The sequence below is a fragment of the Ostrea edulis genome, chromosome 1 (assembly GCF_947568905.1).
Source record: "Ostrea edulis chromosome 1, xbOstEdul1.1, whole genome shotgun sequence".
Classification (NCBI taxonomy): Eukaryota; Metazoa; Mollusca; class Bivalvia; order Ostreida; family Ostreidae; genus Ostrea; species Ostrea edulis.
Genome location: NC_079164.1, coordinates 80,992,063 through 81,009,053, shown reverse-complemented (window position 1 = coordinate 81,009,053; position 16,991 = coordinate 80,992,063). Strand labels below are relative to the sequence as shown.

General features: G+C 34.8%; 2 protein-coding genes across 11 annotated transcripts in view; one reads left to right on the top strand and one right to left on the bottom strand.

The window, feature by feature from the left end:
- LOC130054058 (uncharacterized) overlaps nt 1-16,991 on the top strand; it is a 1,204,346-nt gene that overhangs the window by 267,969 nt on the left and 919,386 nt on the right. The window lies entirely within an intron of this gene.
- LOC125679162 (kinesin-like protein unc-104) overlaps nt 1-16,991 on the bottom strand; it is a 76,982-nt gene that overhangs the window by 22,809 nt on the left and 37,182 nt on the right. For 2 of the 10 annotated variants that reach the window (XM_056162149.1, XM_048918134.2), the window contains exons 19-38: nt 16,240-16,281; nt 15,673-15,754; nt 14,938-15,010; nt 14,628-14,730; nt 12,996-13,147; nt 12,583-12,755; nt 11,694-11,837; nt 10,998-11,135; nt 10,691-10,809; nt 10,435-10,523; nt 10,224-10,329; nt 9,032-9,200; nt 8,791-8,881; nt 8,472-8,590; nt 8,261-8,356; nt 7,891-7,950; nt 6,643-6,693; nt 6,001-6,072; nt 5,196-5,353; nt 4,440-4,545 (exon numbers count right to left, since the gene is read on the bottom strand). In XM_056162149.1, coding sequence (XP_056018124.1) covers nt 4,440-4,545; nt 5,196-5,353; nt 6,001-6,072; nt 6,643-6,693; nt 7,891-7,950; nt 8,261-8,356; nt 8,472-8,590; nt 8,791-8,881; nt 9,032-9,200; nt 10,224-10,329; nt 10,435-10,523; nt 10,691-10,809; nt 10,998-11,135; nt 11,694-11,837; nt 12,583-12,755; nt 12,996-13,147; nt 14,628-14,730; nt 14,938-15,010; nt 15,673-15,754; nt 16,240-16,281 — 2,143 coding nt within the window. The remainder of the gene's footprint in view (nt 1-4,439; nt 4,546-5,195; nt 5,354-6,000; nt 6,073-6,642; nt 6,694-7,890; nt 7,951-8,260; nt 8,357-8,471; nt 8,591-8,790; nt 8,882-9,031; nt 9,201-10,223; nt 10,330-10,434; nt 10,524-10,690; nt 10,810-10,997; nt 11,136-11,693; nt 11,838-12,582; nt 12,756-12,995; nt 13,148-14,627; nt 14,731-14,937; nt 15,011-15,672; nt 15,755-16,239; nt 16,282-16,991) is intronic. The other 8 variants (XM_056162152.1, XM_056162154.1, XM_056162158.1 and 5 more) reach the window with 7 other exon arrangements.

Genomic DNA, 16,991 nt, shown 5'->3' with positions numbered 1-16,991 from the left:
CTTTGGAATCAGTCTAACTTTTTTATTTTTCAATGAAATCGTTTGCTATTTATATCGTAGGTATAACATTGGACCCTTAACTGTTTGGCATCGTCAAAATTTCAATTCTGCACGCGCATGCACGTGTGCTTCAATTTGATTGGATAATACAAAACCGTTTATAACATTCATACCAATTAAGGAAATTTAATGATATTTACAGGATAGGTAGACATGCCAAATATCTACAGACCGATGTAATAAAAATTGCAAACGCGCATGCGCACGCACGTGTATTGTCTTTTGAAGGTTCAATTTTTTCAAAGATCCTAACTTTTTTGTTTTTTGTCAAAATCTTTTCAAACTTGTATTGGATATGTATCTTGATATTCTTAACAAAAATGTATAGTCATAATTACCATCCGGCACGTGCATGCACGTGTACTAAATTCTGATTGGACGATTTTCAAATCGCCATAACTTTCTTATAAATGATGGAAACAATATGAAATTTATACTGTAAGTATATCTATGAAATGTCTATTGAATGACATCAACATTGATGCTGAGTCATACTCACGTGCGCGTGTATGCACGTGCATAGCTTTTCTTTCATTTTTCGGGTACTAAAATGGTCATAACTATTGAATTAAAAACGGAAATGAATTCAAATTTACCCTGAGGATCTATGATATGAATGTCTACGAAATGGTGTCAACAAATTTTCCATTATCAAAATCGCGTGTGCGTGAATGCGCGTGCAATGTAATTTTTGACGTCTAAATTTAAGTATTGGTCTATAACACTTTGAGATTACAATGAATAGGTTTGAAAATTAGGTTGCAGGTATGTTTTGGGTCTCTCAATTTACTAATAGTCTCAAAATCACTTCCCTGCAGGCGCATGCACGTGCGCTTAATTCTGATTGGACGATTTTGAAATCCCAATAACTTTCTTATGAGTGAAGCAATCGATACCAAATTCATATAGTAAGTATATTGTTCAAATGTCTATTGATTAGAATCAACAAAATTGCTGTGTCGTACTCACGCGCACGTGTATGCACGTGCATTGATCTCGGTCTTTGTAGTTTTGAGTTGTTGTTAATTTCTCGATTTTCATTGAACTGTTGTGAAACTTCTCTTGTACTCATATGGTAAGACTTCTAATGTATCGAGATGGTCAAATTACTTATCAGCACGTGCATGCACGTACGTGCACGTGCACAAAATTCTCAGATCTTTATAACTGATTTGAACTAGTATGAAATGGACTGAATGTTATAAGATAGTTATATATTCACATGCTACACAGTTTGCAATGGTCAAAACAACTTGTACTGAAATAAATGTCACCATTTACTAAATGGGGGAATGTTTGGGGAACATCTGTAACGGTCCCCGTTACAATAAGTACTAGTTATTATTATTATTATTATTCTTTCTTTATTCTTGTCACCCTTTTTTGTCCACGAGTGTTCTCAGAAACTACTGAAGGGATCAAGACGAAACCTTTTTAGGATGATAGAATACTCTTTGTAGATGTGCGGAACGAACGTCGTTTTGTCTGAAAATGCATGCATGTGCATGCACGTGCATTGGATTTTTTGTTTACAAACTTTGGAATGAGTCTAACTTTTTTATTTTTCAATGAAAGCGTTTGATATTTATATTGCAGGTATAACTTGAGACCCTTAACCGTTTCACATCGTCAAAATTTCAATTCTGCACGCGCATGCATGTGTGCTTCAATTTGATTGGATAATACAAAACCATTTATAACTTTCATGTAAATTAAGACAATTTGATGATATTTACAGGATAGGTAAAGATTAAAAATATCTACAAATCTATGTTGAAAAAATTGAAAACGCGCATGCGCACGCACGCGCATTGACATTTGAACGTTCAATTTTTTCAATGACCATAACTTTTTTGTTTTTTGTCAAAATCTTTTTAAACTTGTCTTGTATATGTATCTTGATATTCTTAACAAATGTAAACAGTCATAAGAACTATCCGGCACGTGCATGCACGTGTGCTAAATTCTGATTGGACGATTTTCAAATCGCCATAATTTTCTTATAAATGATGGAAACAATATGAAATTCATACTGTAAGTATATCTATCAAATGTCTATTGAATGACGTCAACATTGATGCTGAGTCATACTCACGTGCCTGTGTATGCACGTGCATATCTTTTCTTTCATTTTTCGGGTACTAAAATGGTCATAACTATTGAATTAAAAACGGAAATGAATTCAAATTTACCCTGAGGATCCATGATATGAATGTCTATGAAATGGTGTCAACAAATTTTCTATTATCAAAATCGCGTGCGCGTGAATGCGCGTGGATTGTAATTTTTGACATCTAAATTTAATTATTGGTCTATAACACTTTGAGATTGCAATGAATAGGTTTGAAAATTAGGTTGCAGGTATGTTTTGGGCCTCTCAATTTATTAATAGTCTCAAAATCACTTTCCTGCACGCGCATGCACGTGTGCTTAATTCTGATTGGACGATTTTGAAATCCCAATAACTTTCTTAAGAGTGAAGCGATCGATACCAAATTCATATAGTAAGTATATTGTTCAAATGTCTATTGAATAGCATCAAGAAAATTGCTGTGTGGTACTCACGCGCACGTGTATGCACGTGCATTGATTTTGGTATTTGTAGTTTTGAGTTACCGTTAATTTCTCGGTTTTCATTGAACAGTACTGAAACTTCTCTTGTACTCATATAGTAAGATTTCTAATGTATCGAGATGGTCGAATTATTTATATGCACGTGCATGCACGTACGTGCACGTGCACTAAACTCTCAGATCTTTATAACTGATTTGTATTAGCATGAAATGGACTGAACGTTATAAAAGAGTTCTATATTCACAAGTTTCACAGTTTGCAATGGTCAAAACCACTTGTACTGAAATAAATGACACCACTTGCTAAATGGGGGAATGTTTGGGGAACATCTGTAACGGTCCCCGTTACAATAAGTACTAGTTATTATTATTATTATTATTCTTTTTCTCCGGTACTTTTTTGTCCGGTAGTGTTCTCAGAAACTACAAAAGGGATCGATATGAAACTTTCCAGGATGATAGTATAGCGTTTGTAGATGTGCATGGTGATAGTCATTTTGTCTGCACATGCATGCACACGCGCGCACGTGCACTGCAATTTTGGTACAAAAAATGGAAAATCAGAATATTAAGGGGATTGATATAAAACCTAAATAGGATGGTAGTATATCATTTGTAGATATGAAAAATGATAGTAATTTTGTCTGCACGTGCACGAATGCGCGTGCACATGCATTACAAAATTTGTACACTAACTTTGGAATTAGTCTAACTTTTTTGTTGTTCATTGAAATGGCTTGATATTCATATCATAGGTAGATATTAAGACCCTTAACTGAATTGCATGGTCAAAATTACCAATTTGCACGCGCATGCACGTGCGCTTCATTTTGATTGGATAGTACTAAAACGTTTGTAACTATCTTATTTATGAAGCGAATGAGATGATATTCACAGCATACGTAGACAATATGTGTATCTATATATTGGTGTAGCAAAAAATGCCAACGCACACGCGCATGCGCGTGCGACGTTTTTCAAATGTTCGATTTTTAAAGGACGATAACGTTTTTGTTTTTCATCAAATTCTATTGATATTAGGGTTTTAGATGTGTGTTGGTACTCCTTATAAATTGCTGTGGTTAGAATTACTGCTCAACACGTGCATGCACGTGTGCTGAATTCTGATTGGACGATTTTAAAATCGCTATAACTTCCTTATATTTGGTGGAAACGTTATGAAATTCATACTGTGGGTATATGATACAAATGCCTGTTGAACGACATCAACAAAAATTCGGAATCATTCACGCGTGTGCGTGTATGCACGTGCAATGCTTTCTTTCATTTCTTGGTACTGAAATGACCATATTAAACGTACTACATGTAATTAAAGGCTAAAATAAAATGATTTTTTGCTATAGATTCACAAGGATATCACATTTTATTTTGGGGACGTTTGGGGAACATATGTAACGGTCCCCGTTACAATTAGAACTAGTTTGCAAATGTCTTGAAAAGCATGTTTGAAATTGTTGGCCTCGTCCACTAGTTTCTAAGATGTAAATATAAACAATATAATGTTTCATTTGTTATAATATGCACCAGATAATGATTGCAACATTGCGGAAACAATTACATTTTATGAGATTTTTTGCAATGTTTACAACCATCATTCCCATACAACGACAAAGAATGCATGTTATTGTTTATGTTCTAAAAAATATTATTGATAAAGACATACATACGTACACACACAAGCACACATGATGTATATTAGCGATGCTATATCCCCTTCACAACTATTTGTGGGAGGGGTTGCTTATTGTGTAATAACGTGATAATCATCATTGTTTTGTTTATTACCTGTCATCGCCTGGATATTGTATGTAGGAGGCGGGGAAAAGATTGAGTGACAGCACAGAAGTCTCATTGTCTACCTCATGGTACTCGGGAGTTGTCCGGATTCGACCTGCGGGTAAAATGGCTCAAATGTACAAATCCCAAATCTTGTCTATTTTACAGGGATGTTTCTTGACAAAAAGAAGCAAATGTTCCTCAAAAGGCCCATAGGAATAATTGCTCATCAGTGCAATTAAATTTTCCCATGTAAACTTCAAATCCCATTGTGGCCCTGCCTTAGCCAGAGGGAACTAAATCTACGCTGCATGAGAATGCTTGTGTATTCATTTGACGAATTGTGGTCTTGTGGTTGTTAGCAGAGTTACAAGGTTTTCCTTTACATGCTTACTCCATTATCAAACTTTATATCTCTATTGGAGTCCTCCTGGCTCCCAGAGTCATAACTTGAAGAAAACAAATCATTGGCAGAATCTTAATCAGAAAAAGAAGCTTTTGTGTAAATATGGTTTTCCAGGAACAGTAGTTCTTGAAAAAGATTATTTTAACACCCACCCTCCCCTCAAGACCATACCATTTTATCATTCACTCCCCTTGGAAGTGGACATGGTCCTTTATTTGAAAACAAAGACAAAACAACAACAAAAAACCCCACAATTCTTGAGAAAAGTTAAAAATGTGAAAATTTACAAATGACAGCTACATGTCATGAAAAGCACACATGAGGTAAAATTAAACATCTTTGATTTAATAAATGCTTACCAACAACCAGTTCTTTTACATCCTTCCAAATAAGGTCAATTTCTGGACTTTGTTCCTGCATTATAGTGATGGCTAGCCTTCTCTGAATGCCCTGGTGGAGCATAAACAGGCCAGCACATGGCTGGTCATCACTGTGGTCCACAACACAAGGTACATACCTGCATTACATAAAATGTCACATAAAACTACAGACAGAATATTTCATGGACATACACATATCCCTCTCTTTGTGTATCTATTCACCTAACAATATCGACTGAGCCAATGTTTTTGCCTCAGATATCTTTACCAATTGTAATGAAAGCCATTTCTCATGAATACATTGCAGTGTGGGCAACACATGTATCAGATAAGTATAGCAACTTAATTCTAACAATTGGGAATTCCGACAGAAATGAAAGTAGAATGTAGATATAAAAAATCAATTTCACTTTAGAAAATACACTAGAGTATGAACTGCAATGTTTCACGCCGGTGTACTTTTCATGAAGCACTAACATGCTTTATGCAGGATGCTGACAAGAAGTGTCCCTGTTCACACCCTCATGCAAAACGTGAGTATCCCCTCTCAACACACTAATGTACATTATTTACAAACAGAAATATTCACCAAGACCTTGACCCATGACCTTTTAACCCAGAAATCAATGGATATTTTCCTCCTGTAAGTTTGAGATTGAATCTGGGAGTGGTACACATAAACATGTAGTACATACGTGTACATAGTTAATATATTCCTTGTTACTTTACTTAGGTGGGAAACAAGACATAAAATAAACACATGATCAAAGACTGATGCACTTACTCTCCATTAGGTGCTAGTTCGCAAATCTCAAACCAAACAAGAAGGTCGAATCTGGAATGTATGTGACTACAGCTGTAAAAGAAATATACATTATGATGAATCAATTTAAAGCGGACACTGAGAAATGTCAAAAAATAGGCAAACTTCAATTAAAATGTGCAAACAATTAGATCATTTATCCAAAAAAAGGAAAAATGCATTAATTTGCATGAAAGAACTTAAAAACTGCTTCATGTGCAAAATGCAGCGAGTGTGCATAATTATATCAACATAATAATCATTCATTGTGACACAGTGAAAATTTTGCCATGTACAGCACATTTGTTTTTGATTGATAAATATTCTGTATCATGAAGCACAGTGACAGTATACAAGGAAAGGCACAATGTATAAGATATTTCAGATTTCATTTTATCAACAGTTATCAAATGTTCAAAGCATACACAATTTCTTATGAAAATCATCATGACAGTATTTCCCCAACATTACAAGCTGACATCTACATAAAGAAAGATGTACACAGATATCATTTTATTGTACATGTATATGAAGTAGTGCAATTAAACTAGAAATCTACGGTGAAGTTTGGAAAAGACTGAGGATGCACAACATTTAAGGTCACCTTTTCGCTGTGATACCTACTTTGAACCAGGAGAGAGAGGGGACTCCAAACTGCGACCCGAATCGTAATACCTAAACCAAATAAAGGGAACCGTGTACAACCCACAGCATGCAAACCGACTCAAACCGGCTCAAGCACAAGTTAGCTGCTTTAACATCAGAAACCATGAAAACAACTGGTGTGGATTTTAGTGTGGATAAAAGAAATTATACATTTCATACTACTGCATGTTTAAACACTGTAAAGTGTGCACAGAATACATCAGACAAAATGAATTTATAAGTGAATTTCATACTGCATTTAAAATGATTTGCATAGAATTTGGACATTTTCTGTAGTACACATGTATTTCAAAACTCATTTTTTCCTTTAATATACACTAGTTTACATGCCTTTCCAAACAGAAACCTATTGAGAACATTATGTTGGGTTAAATGGATTCATCTAAATGTATATCCTCTCAGTTTCAATTTGAATTACAACTGATTTAAACAAATTGTCAAGCAAATGAAAGCTTATCATAAATATTTGAACTGTATGAAGCACAGACAATAGCTGAAAAAATTTCGCAACTAGAAAAAAAATAATGCTGAAAAAGCTTTATATAAGCAGAATACATATTCCAAATCACCTACCAATACTTGAATATCTTCCTACTGTCCGTATTAACGAAAGGCATGTAAACAAAGTATGAGCCGTGGGTTACAAAGACGTAAAACTGTACCATGAGATGAAAGTAAGTACAGGTACAAGCCAAAATTTAAGAAATGTGTCAGAAATTCGATATTTAGGATTTTTAGGTAATGCAGTAAAGCTTTTGAAAGTATGCAAGCAGTATGCATGTCTAATGTGTCTGAAAAGCAAGGTCAGATAATCAGGTTATGAAAATTAGCAAGGTTTTCTAAATGTGATAATACAACCTGTTAGAGGAGAATTCAATAAAACAAGGTAAAAGCAAGTCACCTGAGTATACCAAATATCATTAAGTTAATGTGAAGAAATAAACTTTTCTTAATGTACTTGAGTTCCACATTCATTTACTTGGATATGTAATTTGAAAAAGAATTTTAGCGATTTCATCTCAGCATGCTACATTCTTTTACATCTAACATGCACTAGATGGAAGACATTATTCGTTGAATAGAGAGAAAATTCAATTCTCCGTCCTGTTAAGAACTCAAGTACACAAGATAGCAGCTGCATACAGAATTAGTATGTTAGTTTCCTTTCCATTCTAGCTAAACCAAAAGTTAATTGTGGATTCTTACCCTTCTTTGTTCACTTTCTTTACTTCAATTAATAAATCACGTTTTTGTGACTTTTTAACTCTGAAGCACACAACACATATAAATGAACAAAAACTGAAGAGAAACATAATCACATTAGAATAATTTGCAGAAAATAAAACCAAAGGCAATTTGTTTCATTTTGAGACAGGAATTTTGTTTAGATTTGATAAGCAAACTAGGTCAACAAAGTCGAAACAAAGTACACACATACTTTTCTTGTGTTTCTCAGGTGGCATAGAATAGAATTTGCTCAACACAAAATAAAAAGATCTGCACAGCTGTACAGGAGCATTTATTTTCAGAGAGATATCACCACACAAGATACATGTAAGCCATCACGTGTACATACCGTGGTGGAGTCAGCACACCATATTTAGGAGAAGGAACTGGTTTGGACACTGGAATCATGGGAGGGAAATTACGTTTTGGCCTTGGTCGGACATTACTGCCAAAGTGAAAGATAAAAAAATTTTAATTCTTCCATATCCTAGAAAAAATTTGGAGAAAAAAAAACACTCCACAGTATGAATTACAGAGAATTGGGAAATATGAAAACTCACTAAGGAATTTCTCTGGCTTGTTCATACAATGGATGCTGTTGATAGTGTCCGAACACTTCAAACACAAGTGGCTGTGTTTTAATGTAGTCTATGAAGGACTTGGACACCGAAACTGTAAACTGCAAAAGTCAATCTTGTAAATCTTAGTATCAAAGGCATGAAGCAAAGACAAAGTATATGCATAAATAAGATCTTAAGACATAATGATTTCACAGATTGGTAATTTACTAAAATGTTTTGGAAATAATGGAAAACATGTGCAGATGATGTTTCAGTACAGTGTGTAAATCATTGCTTCTGTAATGTATGCTTTCCTTACATTTTGTACATGATAGAATCCCAAGGGATGACTCTTTCCACCATTTTTCAAAGGTTCTGTTGAGAAAGCTTCATCATGCCGATGTAAAAAGCTGCAACAAGAATACAGATACATGTTACCGCACAAGAATTTTTTCACTAGATTCCACGACCATCAATTCATTTTGGCAAGAAATGTCTTGGTCTATGAACCACAATATTATGAAAATTTGTTCTCCACAATACAGCAAATGAAAGCTAACTTGAACTGGCAAAAGATATCAGCATATTCGGAGGCAATCCCAGAAGCCTCTAGAATGGTGACTCGAAACTGGAACTGAGTATCAACCTTCAGGTGTCCTGGTAACTCCTTCTCATCTATGTCCGGGAACAGATCCACGGATTTAGTTTTCTGATCACAGATGTATGGCTCTGTTATGGGGGGAAAAATTAGTATCACTGACATTTAGTTAGAAACAAAATCCAACTTTTCTGAGAAGAAAACATCATGTGCTATACTTTAAGACTTGGTTTGCTGATAGGCACCTCATCTAAACATATTGTACATTAATGAAGATGAACTAGCATTGTGAAAACTGAGAACACTCACCAGCAGTAATGATGGTGATATAACGATATATTGAGGTGACATGGTAGTATTGATGATGATATAACGATATATTGAGGTGACACTGTTTTATTGATGATGATATAACGATATATTGAGGTGACACTGTTTTATTGATGGTGATATAACTGGTAATGATATATTGAGGTGATACTGTAGTATTGATGGTGATATAACAATACATTGAGGTGACACTGTAGTATTGATGATGATATAACAATATATTGAGGTGACACTGTAGTATTGATGATGATATAACAATATATTGAGGTGACACTGTAGTATTGATGATGATATAACGATATAATGAGGTGACACTGTAATATTGATGGTGATATAACAATACATTGAGGTGACACTGTAGTATTGATGGTGATATAACGATATATTGAGGTGACACTGTAGTATTGATGGTGATATAATGGGTGGCGATATATTGAGGTGACACTGTAGTATTGATGATGATATAACAATATATTGAGGTGACACTGTAATATTGATGGTGATATAATGATATATTGAGATGACACTGTAGTACTGATGATGATATAACAATATATTGAGGTGACACTGTAGTATAGATGATGATATAACGATATATTGAGGTGACACTGTAGTATTCATGGTGATATAATGGGTGGCAATATATTGAGGTGACACTGTATTATTGATGGTGATATAACGATATGTTGAGGTGACACTGTTTTATTGATGGTGATATAACAGGTGGCAATATATTGAGGCGACACTGTAGTATTGATGGTGATATAATGGGTGGTGATATATTGAGGTGACACTGTAGTATTGTGAACACTTAGAACACTCACCTGAAGTAATGGTGGAGTTGTCGGGACTCTGACCTTCACCTTCAACATATCTGAGATTTTCTGTAGATGGTGCTGTCTGCGAGGATAAGTCTTTAAACAGCTGTTTCTGTTTACATGAAATATTGCAGTTATTTGATGATAAAAAGTTCTTCCTTTTTTATGTACAATATATAATTTAAAACAAATTCTGAATTTCAGACACAATATCTACCTTTTTGAAGTAGTCATTGTCATTAAATGTAATTTTGGCATTTCCAGATTGTCTGATACCAGGTGTGTAGTCAGGAGTTTCTTCTTTTTCTACAAAAATTGTCCACCAGTCATCAATGACGATTATGTCATATACACATATATCTATATACATGTATATCAATATTCCTATTAATTTCAGTATTTTGTATCCTATCTATAGGATCAAAAGTATCCGAATTTCTCAGTTAACAATCTTGACATAACTGGCGGTGTACCTGTCATTGCCTGTACAGCCACTCGGAGAAATCCTTTAACCTCCCCCTTCTCACTCACAATTGTGACTCTGTGCACCAAAGGCACAGGAAAGAACAGGTTACTTAAGTATACAAAGGCTCTGCAAATGAAAAAATATATTACACGTGATGATTTTGTAAACACATAGGAATCCAGCTTTGCTCCTATACCAGCCTTGTAAACTCAACAATTTTTATCCCACACAATCGAAATGATAACCTTTATCCCCTGCCACATGTCCAATGAAACAGTTACTAACATACTCTCTCTTTCCTTTTAATGGTTTACCTTCCCACAAGCCTGAACCAGGGAAATCTGTCATAGAAGGGGTCCCCTCCATTCATGGTGTCTAAGTTTGGCTCTGGTGATGTTGGAGACAACTCAGCCTCATTGTGGTACATCTGTCTCATCAACTCAAGTCTCTGTCTGCACAAGAAATAAAGTCACGTGAACTACCACTGATTATTTTCGTAAGAACAATTCAAGGATCAATTTATTGATGCATGTGGTTTCCTAATTTCTTTTTATAATAAAGAGATCATGTAGCATTTATGCAATGCCTAGCAATGCTGACTTCACTGATCTGTGGGAAAACCAAAACAAAGTATAGGATTTTTTGATAGTGAAGAATTTAGATCTATTGTATAAATGAGTAAACCATATCAAGAGACTTTATGAAAATTTAATATGAAAACATCATAAGTTGATTGGTATCTTTGTACTGTAGATGCATATACTAAAAAAAAAGAAGAAGAAGAAATACATCTGAAAACCTGAAAAGTTGAACAGAAATATATCACTGTAGTGAAAGAAAACTTGCAAATAAATGCAAGCAGTATACAAAAACTCCAACTAAAGCAAAATACGTGTACGGATTATACACATGTAAAAGAAAAGTGAAATCCAAAAACGAAGAGTCCACATTAGAAAGTGGTGCGAGAAGAACTAAACAAACACGAGGAACGACAACATCCAGGGTCTGACCTGGAGGGAATGAGGTTAATGAAGTTAAAGTAGTTTTGTGACGGCCCACAGCCTGCTAGACATTGGAAGAAATTCTGTTTGGCTTCAGGGGTGTCGGGCGACAGATCCTCATTGTAAATATCTCGCATGAGCTCCAACCTGTGTCTAAAATCAAACTCAGCAGTCAGACAGAGTTATCCCCCTTTCACAGCGCAAAGAAACCAGCAAGCATTGGGTATTGTAGAGCAAGAAATAATGTAGCAATAAAGAGAATATCAAAAGATTTGCCATTGAATTTCAAATTAGTGCAAGGAACGGAACACCTTTTTCAAAATTTCAGATTTCATTTAGCCAATATGCACCTCATTTTGACAAAGTTGGAACTCATGCTGACTGTGGGGTTTTACTATAAGCCCAGACTCATAAAACTATGGATTCTATATATCTAAACATGCTATTTCGTGAGCAGATCCAGAATATGTTTCTGCATACAAATAGATTATTTCACATTATTTTCATGTTATAATTCACATATAACTATTTCTCTCCAGTTTACTCTGAATCTGTTCATGCAATTTTCACTACACACGACAATGCCACGATCACGAGAATTCATTTTATTTGTCAGGAAATACGGTTGATTAATTTATAAAATTTCCAACTTTGCCGAAAAGATTTGCAAACTTTAAATGAACTATGTATACAAAAATTAAGTTTGATATCAAATGTATATATTTGCACCATAGAGACATATTTTAACAGTATACTTTACTTTTTAGTGAGAGTTAGTAAAAATTTAGCTGATACCTTTAATTGTCATCAATATGCTATTTTTAACTATGAAAGCCTTTACTCTGTTGTGCAAGCAATGATGATCACATAAAACATCTACAGACACTAGAATCCATACCTTAGCTTTTCCAGGCTCCAATAATGTGTAGCCCCATTCTTGGTATCTTGGACTTCTACAGCTACCACAGTCCTTGGGAAGGGACGGTCATCATCCCTCTCCCCCGGGTGGAAGAGTTCGGGGGGGAGAGGAGAATACAGGGTGTCGGTCAGCAGTACAAACTGGAACTGTACCTATAAAATAAAGATCACAATGTTAGCAGCTGTGCAAACTGGAACTGTACCTATAAAGATCACAATGTTAGCAGCTGGAAAAATACAGTATCTGCAGAGGAGAATAATGACACAGGCATCCCAACAATTAGGGACATCACATAAACATCATTTGTCCTAATTATAAATCTAGGATACCCAGCACCAGAAGATGAGAACAGATTGGAAATAAACCAGAAACATTTAGCTGCAGTGAGTTACCTTTTTGCTCAGTTCAACACTTATTGCATTAGCTTCCTTAAGGAAGATGGCGTTGCCCCACAGGTCATCCCTGAGTGATGTGAATTGGTGGTATTTCCACTTTCTGAAGGCCCATGTGGCCACCTGCTTCTCTTTCTCAGTCCACACAAAGTCTGCAGCAAAAATGACCAACATTCAAGCAACATGTACTTCTTAATTGTGCTGAGTAAAATTTAAATGGCACAAAAACCCATCTGATCACAATGGGGGACTCAGCATGCTGTCATTGCACATAGGACAAATTTAAACTGTTGTGGACCTCACTAAATCTTGTTCAGAATGATAATTATCCAATTTTGAATGAACTTTACCATGTTTACTAGTTGATAGGGATTTTAAATCGAAATACTTGTTGTGACATCACTATTAAAACTATGATATCTGCCTAAACAGCCAGAGGAAATTCAACAAGAGGCCCATGATACATCACTCACCTGAGTCAACTTGGCCCAAATCTGAAGACTTTCCATATATATTTGCATGTAAAACCTTAGTTCCTATTATGGCCCCAACCTACCCCTGGAGGCCATGATATTTGCAAACTTGAATCTACACAATGTCAGAAAGCTTTCATGTAAATGTCAACTTCTTTGGCCCAATGGTTCTTGAGAAGAAGATTTTTAAAGATTTTTCCTATATTTGTATGTAAAACTTTGATCCCCTATTGTGGCCCCATCCTACCCCCGGGGGCCATGATTTGAACAAACATGAATCTACACTATGTCAGAAAGTTTTCATGTAAATATCAGCTTTTCTGGCTCAGTGGTCCTTGAGAAGAAGATTTTTAAAGATTTTCCCTATATATTTGTAGGTAAAACTTTGATCCCCCCTTGTGGCCCCATCCTACCCCCGGGGGCCATGATTTGAACAATTTAGAATCTGCACTACCTAATAAAGCTTATCTATAAATTTCATCTTTTCTGGCCCAGTGGTTCTTGAAAAGAAGATTTTTTAATGACCCTACTATATTTTTACCTTTTCTTGATTATCTTCCCTTGGAAGGTGGCCTGGCCCTTTATTTTAACAATTTAGAATTCCCTTTACCTAAGGATGCTTTGTGCCAACTTTGGTTGAATTTGTCCCAGTGGTTTTTGAGAAGAAGTCAAAAATGTTAAAAGTTTACAGACGGACAGACTGACAGCCGGACGCCGGACTACTGGTGATCAGAAAAGCTCACTTGAGCTTTCAGCTCAGGTGAGCTAAAAATTCATTCTAAAATACTATGTATAACATTGCAGCTATCTTCAATGTAAAAAATAATGTTGAACAAATCTAGGGAATTACTGTAAAGAAGAAATATTCGCTTGGGTTTTATTTTAATCACTTTATTTGTGATGATAATAACAAACTTGAACATAAAACTATCGCAAAGTGCTGTTCAAAGTATTTGGAGGTATGAGTTCAAGCATGAAAACTTAAGGGGTTTATCCGTAAAATTTAAACCATCGTGAAATACTCAACGATAAATATCGTGAAATTTTAGCAACATTAAAGTCCTTTACAGTTCTATTTGGATGTCTACACAAAACTAAGTACAGGGTATCCTTTTGCTTTAAGATGTTGTCAATATACATTTATATTCATTAAACTTACCTTCTTCTTCCTCTTCAATGGTTTCCTCTGTAGCAGCGTAACTTGACATCATGGAGTGTCGCATTACTTCTTCTTGAAGGTTTTGTATTCTTGTCTCGTAATCCTAAGTATGCAAATTCATGTAAAGTTTTACTATTGAATCTAAGTTTTGAATCTGAGATGTTTGATTATACATGAATTTTTAAAACCGAGTGTGAATTCTAAAATCTGTGAGTCTACCTTCACACAACTCAGTCATTTGTAATAATAAAAAAATGTCACCTATCTTTTCATTAACTTTTTTTTTCAGAATAAAACTGTTTCAGCTTACCTTCCTCTGTTGTTCAAACAACTGATCAGCCTCCTCTTTCTCCTTCTTGTACTGTTCTTCCAAACCTTGAAGTCTGTAAAAGCAACAATTTTTTTAAAACTTAAAACAAAAATCCTTCCAAGTTTTGTTTCTGTAACCCTGAAGAATTCATAGCTATTGGGCATTAGGCATAAATCAAAATAATCATTAATATATTGTTCTTCTATACCAACCAACCATATAAGTCACTGGGTAAGTATGGAAAAACTAGAACTGTCCTTAGTCTCCCCCCCCCCTAAGGGCCATTGGATGGTGGGAAATAGTGAACAGCTCATTGAAGAAAAAACACATCCTTTTGACATGAAGATTCTTTAGAGCACTTAATGTAAATGCAAACTTATATATTTTTCAAAAGAGTGTTACTCAGAATATTGAAGGTATGCTTGATATAATTTCTGAATAATGTTACATGGATGACTACTATTCAGAGTACATGAGCTAGAAAATGACACATCTTTTATTAACATAATCATCCTCAGACAGATGGGCAGACAGACAGACAAAAATTAATTAAAAATGTTCAATAATTCACGGACAATGGTAGATAATGGACACAGACCAAAAGCAATAGGTCTCCTGAGTGACTCGGGTGACCTAAAAATGTGTTGGGACATTTTTTTTCCTTCAGTCAAGAAGGGTAATCAATTAAATATTTTAACTTTGGCCTTGTCAAATGAATGAATAGTAAAATCTGACCTAGCTTCCATGTCTCTTCTTAAGTCTATGCCTTGTGACTCTAACAACTCTAACTGGGCAAATGTCCAATCTACAGGCTCAGCTGGAAGAAAAATCAATATTCTAAATTATGTAAACAGTATGAAAATAAATCTTTACTCTCCATTATCTTCCATCTCAGAGTTTATCATTAAAAACAAACTGAATATTTGTATAGACATAATCACACATCATTAAACATCAAGTAAACTTCCCTGTACAAAATACATTAAGGGACATTTCAAGCAATTCATAGGTAAGCGTAATACTTTTTAAAAAAAATTATTTTTATATTTGGAGGAGGGGGGGTATATTTTTGAAGTAATTACAAGCAGCACTTGAGCAAAGAACGGCATTACAAATGTTTAACGAGACCTTATTCACATGATATTGAATTGTAAAGAACGTTTAATCGCTACATGCATAAGCATGACTGTTAATGAGGACCTGATTTCTATGTCAAGGCAATCTAAAGAGTTTACATGGAAGTAAAGCTCTCACAAATGATAAAGGTGATTATGAGTGCAGAAATATTTTATAGCTGGCTACCTTCTTGTTCAGGCTCTGTCTTTGCTTCTTCTTGTTCACTTGCTAAATCAGACAATGGAAAAGCAACTCAAAATAGCAAACTCAAAGCCATGAATTAAGCAAACTTGTCAGGATTCTCTCATGCTTACATTAATGATACATGGTTGTGAAGATCTATAAATATAAACATAAGGAGGAATCATGCAAATCTGAATTATAAACTTTTCTGTAGATAAATGCCTCTAATCAAAACTTATAAGCATTAAAGTATACTAGCCAAGTGCAGGTGACTTTCAAAAACTCAAAAGTCAGTGGAACCTTGGAAAAACTTTGAGAGTCTGGAAATGGGAATGTTTAATTACTATGCAATGATTTTCACAATCAAGTTTACTGGGCAAAATTCCTCAGTATAATTGGAATTTGATTAAAAGACAGAAGCAAAAAATTTGTAAACATGTGTAATATTTTGTTTTGCGTAGAAAATGAAAGCAGAATGAAAGTTTTTTGAGTAAAAGTAATTTGAAGAAAATTACATACTACATGTATATGTCCAAACACATGTACACCCAGCTTTACGAATAAAATAAATGAAGATATGATCATATCTGGATGTTACATTTCCCTCAAAATTATCATCCAAGTTACACATTCCACATTCACCAAAGATGCCATTTTAATCTACAGGGTAAGGGTTACATGTCCCCTAATACTGGATTTTCGAGATACGGATCCACTCTGACTTTTATTGCACTTTGAACGTAATCTGTAGGGCA